At 41.2% G+C, this 27,514-nt stretch overlaps 1 protein-coding gene across 3 annotated transcripts in view; it reads right to left on the bottom strand.

Moving 5' to 3' along the window:
• Nucleotides 1–246: 246 nt before the first annotated feature.
• LOC133757903 (interferon-inducible GTPase 1-like) overlaps nucleotides 247–27,514 on the bottom strand; it is a 49,645-nt gene continuing 22,377 nt past the window's right edge. For 2 of the 3 annotated variants that reach the window (XM_062188824.1, XM_062188825.1), the window contains one exon: nucleotides 247–2,896. In XM_062188824.1, the coding sequence (XP_062044808.1) occupies nucleotides 1,622–2,875 (1,254 nt within the window). In that variant the 5' untranslated portion in view covers nucleotides 2,876–2,896 and the 3' untranslated portion in view covers nucleotides 247–1,621. Of the gene's footprint in view, nucleotides 2,897–15,567; nucleotides 17,911–27,514 lie in introns of those variants that run through there. The other variant, XM_062188826.1, reaches the window with a different exon arrangement.

Below are 27,514 nucleotides of genomic sequence, written 5' to 3'. Positions count from 1 at the left end.
CACTCAAAGTGAGTCACAACCCTTCATCTGGTGTTTCGTGCAGCCTTTCCAGCCCAGGTACTGTTTATTTCATTTTGAGGAAAACAAGATGATGGAGGTTATCATTAAATAAAGATAATACTAACAACAATCAATTTGAAGCATTCCATGTTTATTGAGAGTATCACATATCAACAACAGATACTTTTTTTGTTTCTTTAAATAATTATGAGGGCTAAGTTATTGAGCTATACAATATATGAAGAACATTCTGTATGCTCACTCTTCACACCACTCACAAGAAGTAGGCATTTTTTAAAGGATTTATTTACTTTAGAGGCAGCGTTAAAGACACAGAGAGGGAGAAGCAGAGAGAGAGATCTTCCATACATTGGTTCACTACTCAAATGTCCACATGGCTAGAGCTTCTTCCAAGCTTCTTCTTGGGTGCAGGGGTCCAAGCACTTGGGCCAACTTCTACTGCTTTCCCAAGCCATTAGCAGAGAGCTGCATTGGAAGAGGAGCAGCTAGGAAAAGACACGGTGCCTATATGGTATGCCAGCACCACAGGCAGAGGCTTAACCTACTAAGCCACAGTGCCTGCCCCAGCAAATATCTTCTATCAGGCATTTCTTAAGCATTATTGGTATCACAAGGGGATTATAGAACTTTCTCACCATCCTGACAATAAAGAGCCATGAAACTATAATAAGTCAGAGATTTCCTCTCTCCTATCAGCACAGACTTATAAATTTTTTAGTAACTTTTTGGAGAAGGAGTCCGATGAAATAGATTTCTTATGATTTTATCAAAGTTGTGATTTTTATGGTGATACGATTTCTTGCTGTTTTGCTCTTAAGAGTGGCATAAACCAAAATGGGCTGTCTCTAGCACAGCCCTGACTGGGGGAGCATGGAGACAGAGGTTTCCCTGTTTGTCAGCTGAGACACAAGGAGGTGACACTAAAATGCATGAAACAGAAGAAACTGAGTTTCCCCAGGAATCAGAGGTTAGAAACCTAGAGACGACATCGACAGGAAGTACAGCAGTAGCATGGAGCTCTACTAGTGGGCGGGAACCAAGGATAAGTGAGTGGGCCTGTGGGGCCAGTGTTTGATAAGGACCACAGGTGCTATACCTTGGGCTTTCCCATGGGAGCTGGGGTTTGGCTGCTTTAAGACGGTGAGAAGAGGAAGCTCACCTATGTGACTCTGCTGTTGACCAACAAGCTTTATCACCGTCAGCAGCTGTGAGTTTGGATCAGTCAGATGCAGGAAAGTCAGGCTACATCACAAACAACCATGCAGAAAGAGGATGTTATCACAAGGTTGAAGGGAATGGGGTACAACTGGGTTTCAAAGAGCTTATGTCAGGAAGGAAAATGGTTGTCAAGTTCACAGCTACATTAAAGGAGGTAAAATCATCTGATGTGGTGGTTCATTGAAAGTGGATGCATGATATTTAGCTCTCTGACCATATTCAAAAATATCCCATTCCCGTGGTACATCTAAAAGGGACATGCAATCATTATGTATGAGTTGCTGCCTGGATAGCAAGAGCAAACTCAGTAGATGGGTTGCCAACAACCACTGTGCTACATTATTCTACAAATTAGAATTTCAAACATGCAGATGATTTTTGTCTATTGGGAAGTCAACTGGTTTCTGGAATATGACTTTTTAAGGAGAACTTTAGCATCACTGGTCACTGTGTCAAGGAAATGAAATTGCAGGTAGAAGACTTTCATAAAGTAAAGACCTGCAGCAAGAGGAGTGAAAGCAACTGAACTTAAAATCTCCAAATATTCCAAAAGCTTTTCCCCTATTGTTTGGTCCTGTTCAGTGTCAAACAAATAGGGAGACTTAATGGCGGCTTTGAGTTCTTCCACAGGCACTCGCAAATCCTTACCCAGACTCTGCAGGGATGCGTCATCCACTCCAAAGTGGACCTGATATTGATGTAGGGAGGCCTTCAGCTTCTCCACATCATTGTCCTTTATGATGCCCACCACAGGAAAGGTCGCCAAAACTCCAGCCTTGAAGGCTTCTAGCCAGACAATCTGCTGTAGGGAGTCCCTCTTTCTATCAATGGCTGCCTCCGTAATCTTGGGCAGGGAAAGCGTGAACATGTGGCGCTTCTGAGCAGGGAGATCCTTTAGTAGGGTGTCCATCAGGATTGGGAAATCAAACGCAGACAAATCTTTGTTGGAGACTAGGAAGATCTGTGGTTCAATGTTATTCTCTTGAAATTCCTTCAGAGATTTGTTTCGAATCTCTTCTATGACCTTTTCTCTTACGTAGGTAGTTGGTTTAAATTCCTGTTCATTTTGTAAATCAAAGTCCACCTTGGTTCTCACAAAGTAGAAGTTCTTCTTCATAGCTTTTATAACTTTGGCCAGGTCTAGGTCATTTTTCTTGAAGCGTGTTGCAGAAACAATAATGAAGAAGTCGTACTCACCAAACTTGACTTTCTCCAGATAATCTTTCGGCTGGAAATTAGTGGTTCCGATGCCAGGCAAGTCCCAAATTGTCACGTTGGGAAAATTCGGGTGTTTGTATGGCGTTCTCTCTATGGTTGTCTCCTCTACCCCAACCGGAGCCGCATCTTCTTCTTCGTGTCCCAGCCCTCTCAGGGAGTTCACCAAACTGGACTTCCCTGATCCTGACTCCCCTGTCACAGCGACATTGAGTGGGACCTTGTCAATATTTTCTAATATACCACTGATTATGGAATGTGCGCCTTGAATGTCTCCTCTGCTCAGGCGTGACTTGATTGAAAGAATGGTTTCCTGAGAGATGATTTTTCTTTCCTCCCTGAAGTTCTTAATATATTCTTTAAAGCTGGATTCCAGATCTTGGCATTCTTTGCTAAGCTCAGCTGAGAAACTTGTACCCATGACTGTGAGCAAATAAAAGATCTACAAGAAAGGAAGGAGAGGAGAGCCAATGAGGTTGTTGTGCTAGAGCATCTTTGTGCTTTTTTTTTGAACAAAGTGGTGCAGTCTTAGAGTTGTCTCCCTCAGTCATGTCCTGACCCAGATGAATTTCCATATCTTTCTCCTTTCTCTTAAATTGCTATTGAGATTTTAAAACTCAGAGTTCGGGAGAATAATATAATAAACCGATGAGTTGTTAACCAGCTTCAACAACCATCAAAACATGGGTAATTGTATTTCCTCAAACCCTACAGGATTACTATAAAACAAATCCAAGACATACTCTATCATTCCACGCAAATGGCCTTCAGTGTGTTTCTTGAAATTATAATGAACCAAGATGTCGGAATAGTGAGGACGTGCACTGATAGTCTGGGAAAAGATAGTTTAATAAAAGTGGAGTTACTGTAGTTTCAGGGAAAGGCTCAGCGAAAAAATTGCATAGGAAACTCTTCCAGATCTAGTGGATGTGACACAGACAACCTACGGGGAGAGCAAGGACACCCACGGCTCCGGAGCCCAACCATGGAGTCTACGCATCTGCGCTGGAAGGGGAGATGAGGCAAACTCTCAGTAACCCGAGACATTGGCCGGGAAATGGCAGATAGAACCTAGAGGGAACGAGGCTTGAAGCCCCACTGGGGAAAGTTCACCAGGCTAACTAGAGGAAAGAGGAAAAAAATAAAAAAGGGGGGGGGGACCTGTACAGATGAGTTTCTCTCTCTCTGCGAACCTCGCAAAGGCGAGCAAGACAAAGAGCAGGCGCCATTTTGTACATATGTAAAAGCTGCACGACCTCAGAGCTGTGCCTGCCCTCAAACAGAAAAACCTGACTCTGGAGGGGTGAAATAACAGGAGGTTAGGAACTAGTGAATGTGTGGAGCTAATGAACTGAGACTGTGAAAAAACAGACGGTGGGTGAGAGAACTCACGGAGTTCACGTGTGTACCCTCCAGAGATGCTACAAGTCGGTAACCTTGGCAACCCGGTGGGAGACTGCAGGAGAATTTGAGTCCACACTGAGGGCAGCAGAGATTCTTTGTGTGGTCCTTGGGAAAGAACAGACCAATGAAATACCCACAGGAGCCAGAGATCGGAAGCTGACTACCTTCAATTCTGCTCAGCTGTGCGGAATTACTTCCCTTCTGAATAAAAAAAAAAAAGAGAGAGAGAGAGAGAGAGAGAGATTTTACCATGCCTAACCTGAGTGTGTCACCTTTGGCACACCCTTTCTCTGGCCACACCCATCTCAAGCCTCTAAGGCTCCTCCAAAAGCAGACAGTCCACTTAATACAGTCATAGTATAACAAGAAAAAAAACACCACAGCGTGGGAAGAAGAATCCAAAGAATATCTCCACAATGCCAAGTAACAAACACAGAAACCGAGGAAACAAGAACAAGGAAGACATTATGACGCCCCCAAATGAACAAGACACCCCAAGCCAAGATTATGAAGATGATGAGATAGAAGAAATGCAAGAAGCAGATCTCAAAAAATTTATGATAAGAACATTTAGAAGTTTTCGAAAACAAATTCTTGAACTACAGAAATCCTTACTGGACAGGATAGAAAACCTCTCTCATGAAAAGGAAATCTTAAGTAGGAATCAAAATGAAATGCAGAAACTAGTAGAACAGGAAAGTGTGATAGTGAAGAGAAATCAAAATGAAATGAAGAACTCAATAGATCAAATGACAAACACATTAGAGAGCCTTAAAAAACAGAGTCAGTGAAGCAGAAGAGAGAATATCGGACTTAGAAGACAGAGCACAGGAAACTATACAGTCAAATCAAAGAAAAGAAGAGGAAATTAGAAATCTAAAAAATATTGTTGGGAACCTACAGGATACTATTAAAAAAACCAACATTCAGGTTCTAGGAGTTCCTGAAGGCATGGAGAGGGAGAAAGGATTAGAAGGTCTTTTTAGTGAGATACTAGCAGAAAATTTCCCAGGTTTGGAGAAGGACAGAGACATCCTAGTACAGGAAGCTCATAGAACCCCTAGTAAACATGACCAAAAGAGATCCTCACCACGACATGTAGTACTCAAACTCACCACAGTGAAACATAAAGAAAATATTCTAAAAGGTGCAAGAGAGAAATGTCAGATTACTCTCAGAGGATCTCCAATTAGACTCTCAGCTGACTTCTCATCAGAAACCCTACAAGCTAGAAGGGAATGGCGAGACATAGCCTAGGTACTAAGAGAGAAAAACTGCCAGCCCAGAATATTATATCCTGCAAAGCTCTCATTTGTGAATGAAGGTGAAATAAAGACCTTTCATAGCAAACAGAAATTGAAAGAATTTGTCGCCACTTGTCCAGCCCTGCAAAAGATACTTAAAGATGTGTTACACACAGAAACACAGAAACACGGTCATCAATATGAAAGAAGGTAAAGGAAGGAAACCTCACAGCAAAAGATCACAGGAAGTTCAAAGCATATATTAGAAAATATCTTTGGGAAAATGGCAGGGCAAAGTTACTACTTATAAATAGTCACAGTGAACGTTAATGGCCTGAACTGTCCAGTTAAAAGGCACAGATTGGCCGGCGCCGCGGCTCACTAGGCTAATCCTCCGCCTTGCGGCGCTGGCACACCGGGTTCTAGTCCCGGTCGGGGCACCGATCCTGTCCCTGTTGCCCCTCTTCCAGGCCAGCTCTCTGCTGTGGCCCGGGAGTGCAGTGGAGGATGGCCCAAGTGCTTGGGCCCTGCACCCCATGGGAGACCAGGAGAAGCACCTGGCTCCTGCCATCGGATCAGCGCAGTGCACCGGCCGCAGCGTGCCAGCCGCGGCAGCCATTGGAGGGTGAACCAACGGCAAAGGAAGACCTTTCTCTCTGTCTCTCTCTCACTATCCACTCTGCCTGTCAAAAAAAAAAAAAAAAGGCACAGATTGGCTGATTGGGTTAAGGAGCAAAACCCATCTATTTGCTGCTTACAAGAAGCACATCTTTCCAACAAAGATGCATGCAGACTGAAAGTGAAAGGCTGGAAAAAGATAAACCATGTCAACAGAAATGAAAAAAGAGCAGGTGTAGCCATCTTAATATCAGACAAAATAAACTTTAACACAAAAACTGTGAAGAGAGACAAAGAGGGGCACTATATAATGATTAAGGGATCAATTCAAAAGGAAGATATAACGATTATCAATGTATATGCACCTAATTACAGGGCACCAGTTTATTTAAAAGATATGTTAAGGGACTTAAAGGGAGACTTAGACACCAATACAATAGTACTGGGGGACTTCAATACTCCACTCTTAGAAATAGACAGATCAACAGGACAGAAGATCAACAAGGAGACAGTAGATTTAAACGACACTGTAGCCCAAATGGATCTAACAGATATCTACAGAACTTTTCATCCTACACACAAAGAATTTACATTCTTCTCAGCAGTACATGGAACCTACTCTAGGACTGACCACATACTAGGCCATAAAGCAAGTCTCAACAAATTCAAAAGAATTAGAATCATACGATGCAGCTTCTCAGACCATAGGGGAATTAAGTTGGAAATTAGCAACTCAGGAATCCCTAGAACATATGCAAACACATGGAGACTGAACAACATGCTCCTGAATGAACAATGGGTTATAGAAGAAATCAAAAGAGAAATCAAAAACTTTCTGGAAGTAAATGAGGATAACAGAAAACTTATGGGATACAGCAAAAGCAGTGTTAAGAGAAAAGTTTATAGCAATAGGGGCCTACATCAAGAAATTGGAAAGGCACCAAATAAATGAGCTTTCAATGCATCTCAAGGATCTAGAAAAACTGCTGCAAACCAGCCCAAATCTAGTAAGAGAAGAGAAATAATTAAAATCAGAGAAGAAATCAACAGGATTGAATAAAAAAAAATTACAAAAAATCAGCCAAACGAGGAACTGGTTTTTTGAAAAAATAAACAAAATTGACACCCCATTGGCCCAACTAACTAAAAAAAGAAAAGACTCAAATCAATAAAATCAGAGATGAAAAAGGAAACGTAACAACAGACACCACAGAAATAAAAAGAATCATCAGAAATTACTACAAGGACTTGTATGCCAGCAAACAGAGAAATCTATCAGAAATGGACAGATTCCTGGACACATGCAACCTACCTAAATTGAACCAGGAAGACATAGAAAACCTAAACAGACCCATAACTGAGACGGAAATTGAAATAGTAATAAAGGCCCTCCCAACAAAGAAAAGCCCAGGACCAGATGGATTCACTGCTGAATTCTACCAGACATTTAAAGAAGAACTAACTCCAATTCTTCTCAAACTATTTGAGAACAATCAAAAAAGAGGGAATCCTCCCAAATCCTTTCTATGAAGCCAGCATCATCTTAATTCCTAAGCCGGAGAAAGATGAAGCATTGAAAGAAAATTACAGACAAATATCCCTGATGAACATAGACGCAAAAATCCTCAATAAAATTCTGGCCAATAGAATGCAACAACACATCAGAAAGATCATCCACCCAGTGGATAAATCCCCAAGTGGGATTTATCCCTGGTATGCAGGGATGGTTCAATGTTCGCAAATCAATCAATGGGATACACCACATTAACAGACTGCAGAAGAAAAACCATATGATTATCTCAATAGACGCAGAGAAAGCATTTGATAAAATACAACACCTTTCATGATGAAAACCCTAAGCAAACTGGGTATAGAAGGAACATTTCCCAACAAAATCAAAGCAATTTATGAAAACCCACAGCCAGCATCCTATTGAATGGGGAAAAGTTGGAAGCATTTCCACGGAGATCTGGTACCAGACAGGGATGTCCACTCTCACCACTGCTATTTAATATAGTTCTGCAAGTTTTAGCCAGAGCTATTAGGCAAGAAAAAGAAATTAAAAGGATACAAATTGGGAAGCAAGAACTCAAACTATCCCTCTTTGCAGATGATATGATTCTTTATTTAGGGGATCCAAATAACTCTACTAAGAGACTATTGGATCTCGTAGAAGAGTTTGGCAAAGTAGCAGGATATAAAATCAATGCACAAAAACCAGCAGCCTTTGTATACACAGGCAATGCCATGGCTGAGAAAGAACTGCTAAGATCAATCCCATTCACAATAGCCACAAAAACAATCACATAACTTGGAATAAACTTAACCAAGGACGTTAAAGATCTCTACAATGAGAATTACAAAATCTTAAAGAAAGAAATAGAAGAGGATACCAAAAAATGGAAAAATCTTCCATGCTCATGGATTGGAAGAATCAATATCATCAAAATGTCCATTGTCCCAAAAGCAATTTATAGATTCAATGCGATACCAATCAAAATACAAAAGGCATTCTTCTCAGATCAGGAAAAAATGACGCTGAAATTCATATGGAGACACAGGAGACCTCGAATAGCTAAAGCAATCTTGTACAACAAAACAAAGCTAGAGGCTAACACACACGTGGGTACAGGGGCCCAGATTTCAGGGCATGCTACAGGGCAGTTGTAGTCAAAACAGCATGGTACTGGTACAGAAATAGATGGATAGACCAATGGAACAGAATAGAAACACCAGAAATCAATCCAAACATCTACAGCCAACTTATATTTGATCAAGGATCCAAAACCAATCCCTGGAGCAAGGACAGTCTATTCAACAAATGGTGCTGGGAAAACTGGATTTCCACGTGCAGAAGCATGAAGCAAGACCCCTACCTTTCACCTTACACAAAAATCCACTCAACATGGATTAAAGACCTAAATCTACGACCTGACACCATCAAATTATTGGAGAACATTGGAGAAACCCTGCAAGATATAGGCACAGGCAAAGACTTCCTAGAAAAGACCCTAGAGGCGCAGGCAGTCAAAGCCAAAATTAACATTTGGGATTGCATCAAATTGAGAAGTTTCTGTACTGCAAAAGAAACAGTCAGGAGAGTGAAGAAGCAACTGACAGAATGGGAAAAAATATTTGCAAACTATGCAACCGATAAAGGATTAATAACCAGAATCTACAAAGAGATCAAAAAACTCCACAACAACAAAAGAAACAACCCACTTAAGAGATGGGCCAAGGACCTCAATAGACATTTTTCCAAAGAGGAAATCCAAACGGCCAACAGACACATGAAAAAATGTTCAGGATCACTAGCAATCAGGGAAATGCAAATCAAAACCACAATGAGGTTTCAGCTCACCCCAGTTAGAATGGCTCACATTCAGAAATCTACCAACAACAGATGCTGGAGAGGATGTGGGGAAAAAGGGACACTAATCCACTGTTGGTGGGAATGCAAACTGGTTAAGCCACTATGGAAGTCTGTCTGGAGATTCCTCAGAAACCTGAACATAACCCTACCATACAACCCAGCCATCCCACTCCTGGGAATTTACCCAAAGGAAATTAAATTGGCAAACAAAAAAGCCGTCTGCACATTAATGTTTATTGCAGCTCAATTCACAATAGCTAAGACCTGGAACCAACCCAAATGCCCATCAACAGTAGACTGGATAAAGAAATTATGGGACATGTACTCTATAGAATACTATACAGCAGTCAAAAACAATGAAATCTGGTCATTTGCAACAAAATGGAGGAATCTGGAAAACATCATTCTGAGTGAAATAAGCCAGTTCCAGAGGGACAAATATCATATGTTTTCCCTGATCGGCGACAACTAACCGAGCACCAAAAAGGAAACTCGTTGAAGTGAAATGGACACTATGAGAAACAGTGACTTGATCAGCTCTTGTCCTGACTGTTGATGTACAATTTAATACTTTATCCCTTTTAGTATGTTTTTTTTAGTTCTACTTAATACTATTGGTTGAACTCTGTAATTAACACACAATTATTCTTAGGTGTTTAAATTTAACTGAAAAGTGATCCCTGTTAAATATAAGAGTGGGAATAAGAGAGGGAGGAGATGTACAATTTGGGACATGCTCAAGCTGACTTGCCCCAAATGGTGGAGTTAGAAATGTGCCAGGGGATTCAATACAATCTCATCAAGGTGGCACGTACCAATGCCATCTCACTAGTCCAAGTGATCAATTTCAGGTCACAATAGATCATAAATATAGGTCTAAGAGTCAAAGGGATCATACAAACAAGACTAGTGTCTGCTAATACTAACTGATAGAATCAAAAAGGGAGAGAACGATCCAACTTGGGAAGCAGGATACACAGCAGACTCATAGAATGGCAGATGTCCTAAATAGCACTCTGGCCTCGGAATCAGCCCTTAAGGCATTCGGATCTGGCTCAAGAGCCCATGAGAATATTTTAGGCATGGAAAGCCAAGACACTCTGGCAAAAACAAAAAACAAAAAACAAAAAAACAAAAAAACCCACCCTAAATGAAAGATCCCCAGTAGAAAGAACGGGCCGTCAAAGAAGGAGGTACCTTTCTCTGAAGGAAGGAGAAAACTTCCACTTTGACTATGGCCTTGTCGAAATAAGATCAAAGTCAGTGAGCTCAGGGGGCTTCCATGGCCTTGGCAACTCATGACTAGAGCCTGGGGAGATTGCTGACACGTTAAACAAGAGTGTCAATTTAAGTCAACAACAGGAGTCACTGTGCACTTACTCCTCATGTAGGATCTCTGTCCTTAATGTGTAGTTCAATGTGAATTAATGCTATAACTAGTACTGAAACAGTATTTTACACTTTGTGTTTTGTGTGGGTGCAAACTGATGAAATCTTTACTTAGTATATACTAAATTGATCTACTATATATAAAGATAATTGAAAATGAATTTTTTTTTTTGACAGGCAGAGTGGATAGTGAGAGAGAGAGACAGAAAGGTCTTCCTTTGCCATTGGTTCACCCTCTAATTGCCGCTGCGGCCGGTGCATCGTGCTGATCCGAAGCCAGGAGCCAGGTGCTTCTCCTGGTCTCCCATGCGGGTGCAGGGCCCAAGGACTTGGGCCATCCTCCACTGCCTTCCCGGGCCATAGCAGAGAGCTGGCCTGGAAGAGGGGCAACCGGGATAGAATCCGGAGCCCCGACCGGGACTAGAACCTGGTGTGCCGGCGCCACAAGGCGGAGGATTAGCCTGTTAAGCCACGGCGCCGGCCTGAAAATGAATCTTGATGTGAATGGAATGGGAGAGGGAGTGGGAGATGGGAGGGGTGCGGGTGGGAGAGAAGTTATGGGGGTGGAAAAAGCCATTGTAATCCATAAACTGTACTTTGGAAATTTATATTTACTAAATAAAAGTTAAAAGAAATAAAAAAAGCAATTATAATTAACCTATTGCAGGGTTTATCACAAAAATATAATTCATAACTGTCATCATACATAATCTATGTCACAAACAGCAAAACAAAACAAAAACAAAAATCAACAAAGTCAGGCCTTTCACTGATACGTTTAGAATGTGGCAAATATTTTCTGAGAAGGGAATATCTGAAGCTTTCCTGGCCCTGTCTTTATCCCAACTACTCATCTCTGCTTCAAAGCTGCCGCAGGGCTACACACACACACACACACTAACGATGGGACTTGTTCCAGAAAACTGGAACACTGGAAATAAAACCAAAGAAGCTGCCACTATAACCTCTCTGTGTGATGACTCTTTCTTTCAACAGCTTTATTGAGATATCGTTGACTTATAAATATTGTATGTATTTCACGTACACAATTGGATGTTTTGATATATGAACACTGTGTTCAATGAGAATGGCAATCAGTTAATTAGCCTACATATACCATCTACATAGTATTTGTGTGTGTGTAGCGAGGTGATTTAAGATTTATCTTCCAGCAAATTTCAAACATACAATACAGTCTTGCTAATGATCATAATCATGATGTATATTAGATTTCCAGAATTTATTCATCTTGTAAAAAGAATACTTCATATCCTTTGCCCATCTTGCCCCATTTCCCTCTACTTAGCCTCAGACAACCACTATCCTACTTTGGCTTCTGTGAGCTTGAGTATTCTTGATTCCACATAACAGTGAGATTATGAAAATCACTTTTTATAAAAACCATAGTATTTGTCTTTTGGGGACTGGCTTATTAGTTTTATTTATTTATTTGCAAGTTAGAGAGAGAGAGAGAGAAAGGGAAAGAATCTTTCATCCATGGGTTTATGGTTGCAGCTGGGCTGATCTAAAGCCAGGAGCTTTTTCTGGGTCTCCCACATGGGTGCAGGGGCTCAAGTACTTGTGCCATCTTCTGCTGCTTCTCCAGGAGTATTAGCAGGAAGCTAGATTGGAAGTGGATCAGCTGGAACTCAAACTGGAGCCCATATGGGATTTGGCATTGCAGGCACTGGCTTTACCCACTACATCACAGTGTGGGCCCCTGATAATTAGTTTTTAAAAAATGTGGGGCTGAGGGCCAGTGCTTTGCTATACTCTGAACAAAACAGGTATAAAAGAAAATCATCTCACCACAACAAAAGCTGTTTGTAAAAAGCCCACAGCTAACATTATAACCAACTGGAGAAAGGCTGAAAGCTTCCTCTGAGATCCTACACAGAGCAAGAGGACCAGTTCTTACCACTTCTATTCATTATAGTACTAGAAGTCCTAGCCAGAGCTATTAGACAAAAAAAAAAAAAAAAAAAAAAAAAGGAAAAAAGAAAGAAAGAGAGAGCACTCAATCAGGAAGAAGTAAAATTGCCTCACGTCTAGATGATATAATCTTAAGATTGATTATTTGTTCACATGACAGGCAGAGAGATGGAGACAATGCCACAAAAACCAGGGATGGGCCAGGCTGAGCTGGGAACTGGGAAACCAATCTAGACCCCACTACTTCCACCATCACTGCTGCCTCCTAGGGTCTTTACTGGCAGGTAGCTGCATTCTGGAGCTGAAGCTGGGGATGGAATGCAGGTACTCTGACATAGGACATGGGTGTTTTAACTGGTGTCAGAACTGCTAGGTTTGGGCCAGCGCTGTGGTGAAGTGGGTATTGCCATTGCCTGCAGTGCCGGCATCCCATATGGGTGCCGGTTAGAGACCCAGCTGCTCCACTTCTGATCTAGCTCTCTGCTATGGCGTGGGAAAGCAGTAGAAGATGGCCCAAGTCCTTGGGCCCCTTTCCCAATGTGGGAGACTGGAGCAAGCTCCTGGCTCCTGGCTTCAGATCTGTGCAGCTCCAGCCATTGTGGCCAATTGGGGAATGAACCAGCAGATGGAAGACCTCCTCTCTCTAACTCTTTCAAATGAAAAACAAATATTAAAAAAAAAAAAAAGAACTGCTAGGCTGAATGCCCATCCCTATGACACGATCTTATATATGAAAACTCTAAAGACCACAGAAAAATGTATTAGAACCCATAAGTTAAATAAAAAGATGCAAGATATGAAATTAACATATAAAAAGCAGTAGCAGGAGGCCACTGGAAGAGCAATTAGGCAAGAGAAAGAAATGGAAGGCATCAAAATAGGAAAAGAAGTAGTGAAATTGATGCTGTTTACTGATGATATCATCTTATGCATAGAAAATCCTAAAGAATGAACCAAATCTCTGCTAGAAATAATAAGCAAACACAGCTAAGTTTCAGGATACTAAAGCAGCACACACAACTCAGTGGAATTCTTATGCACCAACAAACTATCTGAAAAAGAATCAAGAAAACAATGCCATTTACAATAGGTACAAAAATACTTAGTAATAAATATAACCAAAGCACTGAAAATGATAAAACTTTGATGAAAGAAATGGAATAAGACACAAATAAAAGGAAAAGGATTCCATGTTTGTAGATTGGGTGAATTAAGATTATTAAAATGTCCATACTATCCAGAGCAGATTCAATGCAATCATCATCCAAATGCCTACATCATTTTTACAGAAATGGAAAGAAGCAATCCTGAAATTCATATAAAATCAGAGAAGACACTGAACAGCCAAAGCGCTCTTGAGCACAAAGTTCAAAGTTGAAGCCAAACTATGTCACAAAGCTTGAGACTAGCCTAAACAGAAACATTAACCACTGGAACAGAATGGAGAGGCCAGAAATGAACCTATGCATTTAGGCTCGCTTTATTGGTGGAAAGGGTGCTGGGAACACACAGTGGAGAAAGAGAAGTCTCTTCAAAACAGATATTGGAGAAACTGCATATCTACCCACAGAAGAATGAAATTTATTTATTTGAAAGAAGACAGATATATATATATATATATATATATATATATATATATATATATATGGAGGGGAGTAGCGAGGGGAGGGAGGAAGGGGGAGGGGAGGGAGGGGAGGGAGGGGAGGAGAGAGGAGGGGAGAGGAGAGGAGAGAAGAGAGGAGAGGAGACTATGAATCTTCCATCCACTGGGTCACTCTTCAAAAGGCTACAACAGCTGGTACAGAGCCAGGCTGAAGACACGAGCCAGAAACTCCTTGAACTATTTTCCACTCACTTTCCAGGTACATAACAGGGAGATGGATGGGAAGTGGAGTAGCAGGGCTCAGATTGGCATAGCGATATGGGAAGCTGGCATTGGATGCGGTACTGGCTTTATCTGATGTCCCACAGTGCTGACTCCTGCAGTGTTCTTTCTGGTTGTCTTAGGACCATTGAGCTACAAGAAAGAATGATTGCAAAAGCGAAAGTGCATAACCAGGAAAGCCATTTGAGACTGAAAATAATCCAGGAAGAGGTGCTGGTGGCTTGGACTAGGGAAGTGGCACCTATGTCACAAAAGTCAGAGTCAATGACTATTCCTTTTGGTTCTTATGGCTGTCTAGGAGCATGCACTCATTTGTTGCTTGTTTGTAGGTGAAATCACACAGAGTAGAGATATTTCAAAGGCACTACCATGAGGGAATTTAAGTATGACAGACAGTATCTGTCTGGATAGGTAACATTTTTTCCACCTCTTTCTCTGTAACCCCTTACTCAGATCTTAATCACTGCTATTACTCACTGAGCCACTAGAGTCCACAAATTGATGAAGTGTGAGGATGACTTAGAATACTACATTTCTTCTTCCCAGATTTCTTCCTTGATCCTCCTTAATTGCACAAATCTCTGCAAGAAGACATTGCTTATGCTTATTAAACATTTAGTATATTTGAAGCAAGCCTATCCTATAGTCACTGATACGACAATATTTGTATAACATACAATTATTCCTTCAAGTGTCAAGAGACTGCAAAACAAAGGTGTTGTGGAAGTAGTGTTACACTGCATATCCAGGCTTGAGCTCATCACTGTAATGCCACAGTCCACAGGCCTCACCCTACTGCCAAGCCAATTTTTGTTTTCTCCCTTTCAACTTGTTTTTCTGTTATAGTTTTGTTCTCTCATTTCATAGATTTCCCCCCTTTTCTACTACTTTCATTTGTTGCTTTGTTTGCTATGGTTTGGTTATGGTTGAGTTTGTCTCCCAAAGGTTTGTGTACTGAGAACCTGGTCCTCAGTGTGACAATGTTGAGGTCTGATCTTGTAGAATGAAGATGTTTAGGTGACTGGGGGTGTGCTCACAGAAGAGTACTATCATGTAGTCCATGGTATTATAATAGCCTGAACCAAACTGCCTCTTACCATGGAATCATTTCACCCTTCATATTCATTCTCTTGCAGGTTTTCTAGCGTGGGTACTTTTTTTTTTTTGTATTTCATTTTGAGGAAAATAAAGTGATGAAACAGAGAATAGGTAAGGACATTATTATTAACAAAAATAACTCTAACAGCAATCAATATGAAGTACTCTTGAATTTACTGAGAACAGCAACGTAGCAATGGCAAATACTTTTTTTCACCAATCATGTATTGAGCACCTACTGCGAACACAAATGGACTAAAGCAATTGCTTACTACTCTTGACAATCAAAAGACCAAGAAAGTCAACACTTCATGAATTCATAAGGTCTCCACAGTTCCCAGCACAGAATTACAGGTTTTCTTAATTACTTTCTTGAGAAGGATTGATCCAAAAGCATTCTTATGACTTTGTTGTGATTTCCATGGTGATACAAGTTCTTACTATTTTGCTGTTGAGATCTCTGTTGAAAGTGGCCATGAATGACAATGGGTTCTAAGATGGCCCTGACTAGGTTTCTGTGTGTGTCAGCTGAGTCAAAAGGAAGAGGTGAGATGAAAGTGCATGAACCAGAAGGAACTGAGTTCTCACAAGGTTCAGAGAGGTTAGGAAGGATGTCAACAGGAAGTCCAGAGGTGACATGGAGCTCAAACAGTGGGCAGGAAAAAAGGAAAAAGAGTGAAGCTGTGGGGCCAGGCCTCCGTTAAGGACCATGAGTGCCATCCTTCAGGCCTTCCCATGGGACTGGAGGCTGGCTGCTTTAAAAGACAGTGAGAAGAGGGAGCTCACCCATGAGACTCAGCTGTTGACCAACAGGCTTTACCACAGTCAGCATCAGCTTGTGTATCAGATTTGGGTCTGGGAGATGCAGGAAAGTCAGGCTGTATCACAAACAACCACAAAGGAAGGGGAAGTTTTTACTGGGATGAAGAGGATAGGGTACAACTGGGTTTCAAGGAGCTACTGTCAGACGTACAAAGGGTCGTCAAGGTGGCAGCTACATTAAATTTCTGATGAAGGTAAAACCATCCGATGTGCTGGTTTATAGGAAGTGGATGCATGTATTTAGCTCTGCCAATATTCAAACATATCCCAGGCCTTTAGTCCATCTAACAGGGATATGCAGTCGGTAAGTATGAGTCAATGGTGGATGCCCTCAGGAAACTCTTTATACTGTTTGGTGGCTTCCACTGTGCTATTTTTCTCCACAAATTTGGATTTCAACACTTAGAGGATTTTAGCCTACTGAGAAGTCAATGCTTTCTAGAATATGCCTCTTTTAACAGAACTTTAGCATCACTGGTCACTGTGTCAAGGAAATGAAATTGTAGGTAGAAGATTTTCCTAAAGTAAAGGCCTGTAGCAAGAAGACCACCATTGGCTGAACAGAAGACCTCCAAGCATTTCAAAAGCTTTTCCCCTATTGTTTGGTCCTGTTCAGTGTCAAACAAATAGGGAGACTTAATGACAGCTTTGAGTTCTTCCACAGGCACTCGCAAATCCTTAGCCAGACTCTGCAGGGATGCGTCATCCACTCCAAAGTGGACCTGATATTGATGTAGGGAGGCCTTCAGCTTCTCCACATCATTGTCCTTTATGATGCCCACCATAGGAAAGGTCGCCAAAACTCCAGCCTTGAAGGCTTCTAGCCAGACAATCTGCTGTAGGGAGTCCCTCTTTCTATCAATGGCTGCCTCCGTAATCTTGGGCAGGGAAAGCGTGAACATGTGGCGCTTCTGAGCAGGGAGATCCTTTAGTAGGGTGTCCATCAGGATTGGGAAATCAAACGCAGACAAATCTTTGTTGGAGATTAGGAAGATCTGTGGTTCAATGTTATTCTTCTGAAATTCCTTCAGAGATTTGTTTCGAATCTCTTCTATGACCTTTTCTCTTACGTAGGTAGTTGGTTTAAATTCCTGTTCATTTTGTAAATCAAAGTCCACCTTGGTTCTCACAAAGTAGAAGTTCTTCTTCATAGCTTTTATAACTTTGGCCAGGTCTAGGTCATTTTTCCTGAAGCGTGTTGCAGAAACAATAATGAAGAAGTCGTACTCACCAAACTTGACGTTCTCCAGATAATCTTTCGGCTGGAAATTAGTGGTTCCGATGCCAGGCAAGTCCCATATTGTCACGTTAGGAAAATTCGGGTGTTTGTATGGCGTTCTCTCTATGGTTGTCTCCTCTACCCCAACCGGAGCCGCATCTTCTTCTTCGTGTCCCAGCCCTCTCAAGGAGTTCACGAAAGTGGACTTCCCTGATCCTGACTCTCCTGTCACAGCGATGTTGAGAGGGACATTGTCTATTCTTTCTAATATACCACTGATTAATGAATGTGTGCCTTGAATGTCTCCTCTGGTCAGGCGTGACTCGATTAAGAGGATGGTTTCCTGAGAGATGATTTTTCTTTCCTCCCTGAAGTTCTTAATATAGTCTTTAAAGCTGGATTCCAGATCTTGGCATTCTTTGTTAGGCCCGGCTGAGAAAAGTGCACCCATGACTGTGAGCAAATAAAAGACCTACAAGAAAGGAAGGAGAGGAGAACCAATGAGGTTGTTGTGCTAGAGCATCTTTGTGCTTTTCTTTGAACAAATGGTGTGGCTTCAGAGTTGTCTCCTTCAGTCATGTCCTGACCCAGATTAATTTCTATATCTTTCTCCTTCTCTTAAATTTTAAAACTGGGAGGCAGAATAACATATTAAACCCCATAGATTGTTAACTAGCTTCAATAGCCATCAAAACATGAGTAATGCTATTTCCTCTAACCCTATAAGATTACTCTAAAACAAATCCAAGACTTTCTTTATCATTCCATGCAAATGTCCTTCAGTGTGTTTCTTAAAATTATAAGGAGTTTGAATGAATATATTGCAATGTTTGTCACAAAAATATAATTCATAACTGTCATCATACCTAAACCGTGTAAAATTTTCCTAAATGGCATTATACAAGTCAATTTGCTAGTTATGTTTTTATGTACATTACTGGTTTGAATAAAGATATTAATAAACTCCACCCATTTTATTTGATGGGTACTTTTCTTAAAGTGCCCTTAATTTGATTTTCTTGTCCCTTTTTCTTGATTCTGGGATTCATGTTTTTGAGTTATTTTCTTCTAGGGATATGTGTGTCTTTTCCCCTTAAATGGTGTACCATGTACCTGAAAGAAAGGATGAGAATATGGAAGGCTACAAATTCTGCCTCATTGTTCACATATTTGATTATGTCACAGCCTGTGAAATGGGACTCTTCCTATTGTTCATGAGCTGGGTATGATAGGAGACAATTACACTGTACAGTGGGCTGCCAGATTCCTCAAAATGAAAAAAGTCAATTCACCCTTGAGAATGTGGATGTGGCCCATATCCAATGTATATAAATGACGGGTGGCTAAGGACTAGCTGAGAAAATAGATTATGAGAGTCTAAAGACAGCGGGCAGTTCAATAGGGAATAGTAGGCTGGCACCGCGGCTCACTAGGCTAATCCTCTGCCTGTAGCGCCAGCACTCCGGGTTCTAGTCCTGGTTGGGGCGCCGGTTCTGTCCCGGTTGTTCCTCCTCCAGTCCAGCTTTCTGCTGTGGCCCGGGAAGGCAATGGGGGATGGCCCAAGTGCTTGGGCCCTGCACCTGCATGGGAGACCAGGAGGAAGCACTTGGCTCCTGGCTTTGGATTGGTGCAACACACCGGCCATAGCAGCCATTTGGGGGGTGAACCAACAGAAGGAAGACCTTTCTCTCTATCTCTAACTCTGTAAAAAAAAAAAATGGAATAGTAAGTGATTTTCCATGCTTATCCATGGGTGGGGTAAGAATGGTGTGCTCTATTTTGAATAGGTTTACAGGGCTCAGTGAGAACCACCTACTGAATGAGGATAGAAGGGAAATGAAACTCCTGCACCATTCTATGTTACTGAACTTAACACTGAAACACTCTTTATAATGTTCAACAGGCAAAGAGAAAATATTTGAAGAGTGTATATGTCTAGAGTCTCCTAGGAAATAGATGGATAATGTTTTGCATGTACTAAAGTGAGCAGCATGATATGTGGTTGAAGTTGAGTTATCTCAATGAACTATTTCCAGGAAGACTTTCTTCTCAAAGGAGAAATTCCCAGTTCCAGGAAAGGACAGTGAGGGAACCACTAGAATCATTTGGTAAGTCACCTACTAGTTGTGCCTGGTAAGAACTCTCAACGAGTTTGTCAAGAATAAATAATCAAAGACATAGCGGTTTTGGAAACTAGCAAAAGAGGACAACTTCATGGACTTCCAACATCACAGCGAAGACCTGTAAGCAAACATAGTCTTAGTCATAGCAAAACAGGACCTTGAACTGTGCACCTTTCTTGTGACTTATTTCCTTTGTGTCTATTAGCCTCTTTGTTAGAAGGTTAAGCACTCACCCTGTTAGCGCCCTGAACTTCACACATTTAATTAAGCCACACTGGGCCATGAACTGTCCTCACTTGCTCAAAATTCCTGAACACAGTGGGAGAAAGCAGTATGAGAAAGAGGTAGACAATTCTTGACAATTCCGTTGAAGAAATGAAGCAAATCGGAACTCCAAGTCTCTTGTTGTTCTGATGCCTCACCTCTTTGGATTGAGAAGGCAGCCTGGCCATCCAGGGCTGGATGGCATCTCAAGTTAGAGTCAATCCTATAAAGTTGGTGGTGAGGAGATATTCACTCAAAAGAGTTTACTACATGGACCCAGAACTCACTCTCTTGGCACAATGAGAACCAAGATTCCAGGGCCAGCACTGTGGTGTAGTGGGCTAAGCTTCTGCCTGTGGCACCAGTATCCCATATGGACTCTGGTTTGTGTCTCAGCTGTTCCTCTTCTGATCCAGTTCTCTGCTAATGTTCTGGGAAGGCAGCAGAAGATGGCCCCGGTGCTTGGGCTCCTGCACCCTCATGGGAGACATGGAAGAAGCTCCTGACTCCTGTCTTCAGACCATGCCAGCTCTGGCTGTTGTGGCCATTTGGGGAGTGAACCAGTGGATGGAAGACTTTTCTCTCTCTCTCTCCCTCTCTCTATCTATAACTCTGCCTCTCAAATAAATAAATCTTTTTTTTTTAAGTATTAAGGTTCCCTCTGGTGTCTTATTAGGAGATGAGAATAATTTTTGAAACTTCTTACACAGGAGAGAGATTAGGACTAACCTGAGAGTTACAAACTTCTGTACAATGGCTCTCTGAAGGGATGTACTTCCAGCACTTCTCCCTGTAAGCTCTTAGATCCCAGAGTGGAGATGAGATCAGGACCCAGGACAGGGAGAAAAGTTTTTGTTTTTGTTTTGTTTTTTAAGGATTTTATTTATTTATTTAACAGGTAGAGTTATAGACAGTGTGAGAGACAGAGAGAAGCTTCCTCCTGGTCTCCCATGCAGGTGCAGGGGCCCAAGAACTTGGGCCATCCTCTACTGCTTTCCCAGGCCACAGCAGAGAGCTGGACTGGAAGAGGAGCAACCGGGACTAGAACAGGCACCCATATGGGATGCTGGCGCCACAGGCGGAGGATTAACCAAGTAAGCCATGGTGCCAGACTCAGGGAGAAGAGTTTTAAAACTTTTTCTAATCCAGACTAAGTGAGGCAGAATTTTTGGTGACTGTGGTAAAAATTGTCTTAAAGAAGAATGACAGATCAGAAATGAAAGAGTGGTCCTAGGTCCCTCAAGAACATGTCCAAAAGTTCCATGAATTTATAATATTCCTAGCATTTCATAATTTAAACAGAGAGTATCTTCATTGAGGAAGCATCTTCGTTTTGGGAATATTTGTGAATACATTCTCATGTATGTGGAAAGGCTAAGAAATAAGTTGGGGATGCTTTGTAATGAGAGTGTCAATGGGTTAAATGGAAGCAGATTATTAAACAATGAAAAGGTCAAGTGTAAAGAATTCTACCAGTCACAAGTTAATATTTCTAATCTAGGGGCCAACGCTGTGGTGTAATGGGTAAAATTGTTGCATGCAGGGCCGGCATCTCACAAGGGCACCAATTCAAGTCCCAGCTGCTCCACTTAAGATGCAGCACCCTGAAGTTAGTGCCCTAACCCTAACCCTAATCTTGGCAAAGCAGTGGAAGATGACCCAAGTGATTGGACAACTACACCTGCATGGGATAAACAGAAAAAGCTCCTGGCTCCCGATTTCAGCTGGCCCAGCTCTGGCTACTGGGGAGTGAACCAACAAATGGAAGAGCTCTCTGTCTCTCCCTCTCTCTGTTTGTAACTCTATCCTTCAAATAAATTTTAAAAATTTAAAAAATTTGTCTTACTGTGACTGGTCAAACATGGCAAATACCTTGGATGTTGTGCACTGAGGAGGATTCTTGGTGATTTTATCTTGGCCCTTTTGCTCATCATGCTGGTAAATCCCTCACTGTAGCTACGACTTCTTAGTATTTCCTTAACCCTCTCTTCCTTTTTTTGATCTTTGGATCTCATACTTTTTTCATATCTTCTAAAATACCTTTTCTTCTTACCTTTTCATTAGGCTGACTTAATTTTGTATTAGCTAATTTAACCAACAAATTTTCAGTACAATTACTAAAGTCAAGTCTCATTCTCCTCCTCCTTCTGCTTTTGTCCTGTATGACACGAAGTAGAAGTGACACAGTGAAAACTACAAACTAAATGTAGCTTCACATCAGCTTGCTGAAGTCGACACTCTCTTGGAAAGCCTGGTCTCCTTTCTAACATAGCCAAGTTGGGATTCCCACTGACTGCTCTCTCCACCAAAGGGAGAGGGGATAAAATGGTAAAGATACAACATGAAAATAGTACTACAGAATGCATAGGTAATTTCTCAGTATATATTCAGGATGTAAACATATGAAATATGTTTCTCATGATACATGTAATGAAATATAATTATTTGTATACACATATAGAAACATAAGCAATTTTACCTCTAACTCAATCTGCTGGCAATTCTATTATTTAAGAAAAATGAGAGGAGGGCGGCAAGATGGCGGAATAGGAACGGAGCACACGATTAGTCCGGAGAGAGAGACAGGTTAATATAAGTGGAGATACTGCAGGGTCAAGGAAGAGTAGCAGAAGAAACAGCAGAGGAAACTCTTCCGGAACTAGTGATTCACAGTGGACCTGCGTGGAGAGCGTGGGAGCCCAAGTTCGGGACACCAGCAGCAGACTCAACGCACCAGCGCTGGAACGCGAGGTGAGCCGAACCACAATAGCCCGAGACACCAGCGGGGAAGCGGAAAGAGGAGGCTAGAGGGAACGAGGCTTGAAACTTCGTGGGGAAAAGTTCACCAGGCTAACTAGAAGAGAGAGAGGAAAAAAATAAAAAAAGCGACCGATACGGACACAAGTTTCTCTCTCTCCGCTCACCTCTCAAAGGCGAGCAAGACAGAGCAGGCGCCATTTTGGACATACGTCATAAGCAGGGCGACCTCAGGTCTGCACCGGCCCTGAGCCTAACAGAAAAACCTGACTCTGGTGGGAGGGGTGAAATAACAGGAGATTAGCATCTAACTTGGCAACCCAGTGGGAGATTTCAGGAGAATTGGAGCCCACACTGAGGGCAGCAGAGATTCCCTGTGTAGTCCGTGGGAAAGAGCTTCCGATCTCTGGCTCCTGTGGGTATATCATTTGCCTGCTAACTACCTCCAATTACATTCAGCTGTGCGGAATTACTTCCCTTTTGAATCAAAAAAGAGAGAGATTTACCACACCTAACCTGGGAGTGTCATCTTTGACACACCCTCAGCCCTGAGGAACCAAACACAGCTCTCAGTCCACGCTCATCTCAAGCCTCTAAGGCACCACTGAAAGCAGACAATCCACTTAATATAGAGCCATAGTGTAACAAGAAAAAACACCACAGTGAAGAAACCAAATATCTCCAACATGCCAAACAACAAACGCAAAAACCGAGGTAACAAGAACAAGGAAGACACTATGACACCTGACACCCCCAAATGAAAAAGACACCCCAATTCAAGATTATGAAGATGAGGAGATTGAAGAAATACAAGAAGCAGATCTCAAAAAATTGATAAGAACATTAAGAAGTTCTCAAAAACAAATTCTTGAACTACAGAAATCCTTAATGGACAAGGTAGAAAATCTCTCTCGTGAAAATGAAATATTAAGGAGGAATCAAAATGAAATGAAACAACCAGTGGAACAAGAAATGGTGATAATGACGAGAAATCATAATGAAATGAAGAATTCAATAGATCAAATGACAAACACATTAGAGAGTCTTAAAAACAGAACGGGCGAAGCAGAAGAGAGAATATCAGACTTAGAAGACAGAGAACAGGAAAGGAAACAATCAAATCAAAGAAAAGAAGAAGAAATCAGAAATCTAAAAAATACTGTCAGGAACCTACAGGATACTCTTAAAAAACCCAACATTCGGGTTCTAGGAGTACCTGAAGGCATGGAGAGAGAGAAAGGATTAGAAGGCCTTTTTAGCGAGATACTAGCAGAAAATTTCCCAGGTTTGGAGAAAGACAGAGACATCCTAGTACAGGAAGCTCATAGAACCCCTAATAAACATGACCAAAAGAGATCCTCACCACGACACGTCGTAATCAAACTCACCACAGTGAAACACAAAGAAAAGATCCTAAAATGTGCAAGAGAGAAACGCCAGATTACTCTCAGAGGATCTCCAATTAGACTCACAGCTGACTTCTCATCAGAAACCCTACAAGCTAGGAGAGAATGGCGAGACATAGCCCAGGTGCTAAGAGAGAAAAACTGCCAGCCCAGAATATTATATCCTGCAAAGCTCTCATTTATAAATGAAGGTGAAATAAAGACCTTTCACAGCAAACAGACATTGAAAGAATTTGTCGCCACTCGCCCAGCCCTGCAAAAGATGCTTAAAGATGTGTTACATACAGAAACACAGAAACACGGTCACCAATATGAAAGAAGGTAAAGGTAGGAAACCTCACACCAAAAGATCACAGGAATCTCAAACCATATATTAGAAAGTATCTTTGGCTAATGGCAGGGCAAAGTTACTCCTTCTCAATAGTCACATTAAATGTTAATGGCTTGAACTGTCCAGTTAAAAGACACCGATTGGCTGATTGGGTTAAGGAACAAAACCCATCCTTTTGCTGCTTACAAGAAACCCATCTATCCAACAATGATCCATACAGGCTGAGAGTGAAAGGCTGGAAAAAGATATACCACGCCAACAGAAATTAAAAGAGAGCGGGTGTAGCCATCTTAATATCGGACAACATAAACTTTACCACAAAAACTGTTAGGAGAGACAAAGAGGGGCACTATTTAATGATTAAGGGATCCATTCAACAGGAAGATATAACGATTATCAATGTATATGCACCTAATTACAGGGCACCAGCTTATTTAAAAGACTTGTTAAGGGACTTAAAGGGAGACTTAGACCCCAATACAATAGTACTGGGGGACTTCAATACTCCACTCTCAGAGATAGACAGATCATCAGGACAGAAGATCAACAAGGAGACAGTAGATTTAAATGACACTATAGCCCAAATGGATCTAACAGATATCTACAGAACATTTCATCCTACATCTAAGGACTTTACATTCTTCTCAGCAGTACATGGAACCCTCTCTAGGATTGATCACATACTAGGCCATAAAGCAAGTCTCAGCAAATTCAAAAGAATTAGAATCATACCATGCAGCTTCTCAGACCACAAAGGAATGAAATTGGAAATTGGCAACTCAGGAATCCCTAGAGCACGTGCAAACACATGGAGATTGAACAACATGCTCCTGAATGAACAATGGGTCATAGAAGAAATTAAAAGAGAAATCAAAAATTTTCTGGAAGTAAATGAGGATAACAGCACAACATACCAAAACCTATGGGATACAACAAAAGCAGTGTTAAGAGGAAAGTTTATATCAATAGGTGCCTACATCAAGAAATTGGAAAGGCACCAAATAGATGAGCTTTCAAGTCATCTCAAGGATCTAGAAAATCTGCAGCAAACCAAACCCAAACCTAGTAGGAGAAGAGAAATAATTAAAATCAGAGAAGAAATCAACAGGATTGAATCCAAAAAAACATTACAAAAAATCAGCCAAACGAGGAACTGGTTTTTTGAAAAAATAAACAAAATTGACACCCCATTGGCCCAACTAACTAAAAAAAGAAGAGAAAAGACCCAAATCAATAGGATCAGAGATGAAATGGGAAACATAACAACAGACGCCACAGAAATAAAAAGAATCATCAGAAATTACTACAAGGACTTGTAAGCCAGCAAACAGGGAAATCTATCAGAAATGGACAGATTCTTGGACACATAAAACCTCCCTAAATTGAGCCAGGAAGACATAGAAAACCTAAACAGACCAATAACTGACACAGAAATTGAAGCAGTAATAAAGGCCCTCCCAACAAAGAAAAGCCCAGGGCCAGATGGATTCACTGCTGAGTTCTACCAGACATTTAGAGAAGAACTAACTCCAATTCTTCTCAAACTATTCAGAGCAATCGAAAAAGAGGGAATCCTCCCAAATTCTTTCTATGAAGCCACCATCACCTTAATTCCTAAGCCAGAAAGAGATGCAACATTGAAAGAGAATTACAGACCAATATCCCTGATGAACATAGATGCAAAAATACTCAATAAAATTCTGGCCAATAGAATGCAACAACACATCAGAAAGATCATCCACCCAGACCAAGTGGGATTCATCCCCGGTATGCAGGGATGGTTCAACATTCGCAAAACAATCAACGTAATACACTACATTAACAGACTGCAGAAGAAAAACCATATGATTCTCTCAATAGACGCAGAGAAAGCATTTGATAAAATACAACACCCTTTCATGATGAAAACTCTAAGCAAACTGGGTATGGAAGGAACATTCCTTAATACAATCAAAGCAATATATGAAAAACCCACGGCCAACATCCTATTGAATGGGGAAAAGTTGGAAGCATTTCCACTGAAATCTGGTACCAGACAGGGATGCCCTCTCTCACCACTGCTATTCAATATAGTTCTGGAAGTTTTGGCCAGAGCTATTAGGCAAGAAAAAGAAATTAAAGGGATACAAATCGGGAAGGACGAACTCAAACTATCCCTCTTTGCAGATGATATGATTCTTTATTTAGGGGACCCAAAGAACTCTACTAAGAGACTGCTGGAACTCATCGAAGAGTTTGGCAAAGTAGCAGGATATAAAATCAATCCACAAAAATCAACAGCCTTTGTATACACAGGCAATGCCACGGCTGAGGAAGAACTTCTAAGATCAATCCCATTCACAATAGCTACAAAAACAATCAAATACCTTGGAATAAACTTAACCAAAGACGTTAAAGATCTCTACGATGAAAACTACAAAACCTTACAGAAAGAAATAGAAGAGGATACCAAAAAATGGAGAAATCTTCCATGCTCATGGATTGGAAGAATCAATATCATCAAAATGTCTATTCTCCCAAAAGCAATTTATACATTCAATGCAATACCCATCAAGATACCGAAGACCTTCTTCTCAGATCTGGAAAAAATGATGCTGAAATTCATATGGAGACACAGAAGACCTCGAATAGCCAAAGCAATCCTGTACAACAAAAACAAAGCCGGAGGCATCACAATACCTGATTTTAGGACATACTACAGGGCAGTTGTTATCAAAACAGCATGGTACTGGTACAGAAACAGATGGATAGACCAATGGAACAGAATAGAAACACCAGAAATCAATCCAAACATCTACAGCCAACTTATATTTGACCAAAGATCCAAATCTAATCCCTGGAATAAGGACAGTCTATTCAATAAATGGTGCTGGGAAAATTGGATTTCCACGTGCAGAAGCTTGAAGCAAGACCCATACCTATCACCTTACACAAAAATCCACTCAACATGGATTAAAGACTTAAATCTACGACCTGAAACCATCAAATTATTAGAGAGCATTGGAGAAACCCTGCAAGATATAGGCACAGGCAAAGACTTCCTGGAAAATACTCCAACAGCACAGGCAGTCAAAACCAAAATTAACATTTGGGACTGCATCAAATTGAGAAGTTTCTGTACTGCAAAAGAAACAGTCAGGAAAGTGAAGAGGCAACCAACAGAATGGGAAAAAATATTTGCGAACTATACTACAG

Source organism: Lepus europaeus, chromosome 4, assembly GCF_033115175.1.
Source record: "Lepus europaeus isolate LE1 chromosome 4, mLepTim1.pri, whole genome shotgun sequence".
Lineage (NCBI taxonomy): Eukaryota > Metazoa > Chordata > Mammalia > Lagomorpha > Leporidae > Lepus > Lepus europaeus.
This window is presented reverse-complemented; position numbering and strand designations above follow the sequence as displayed.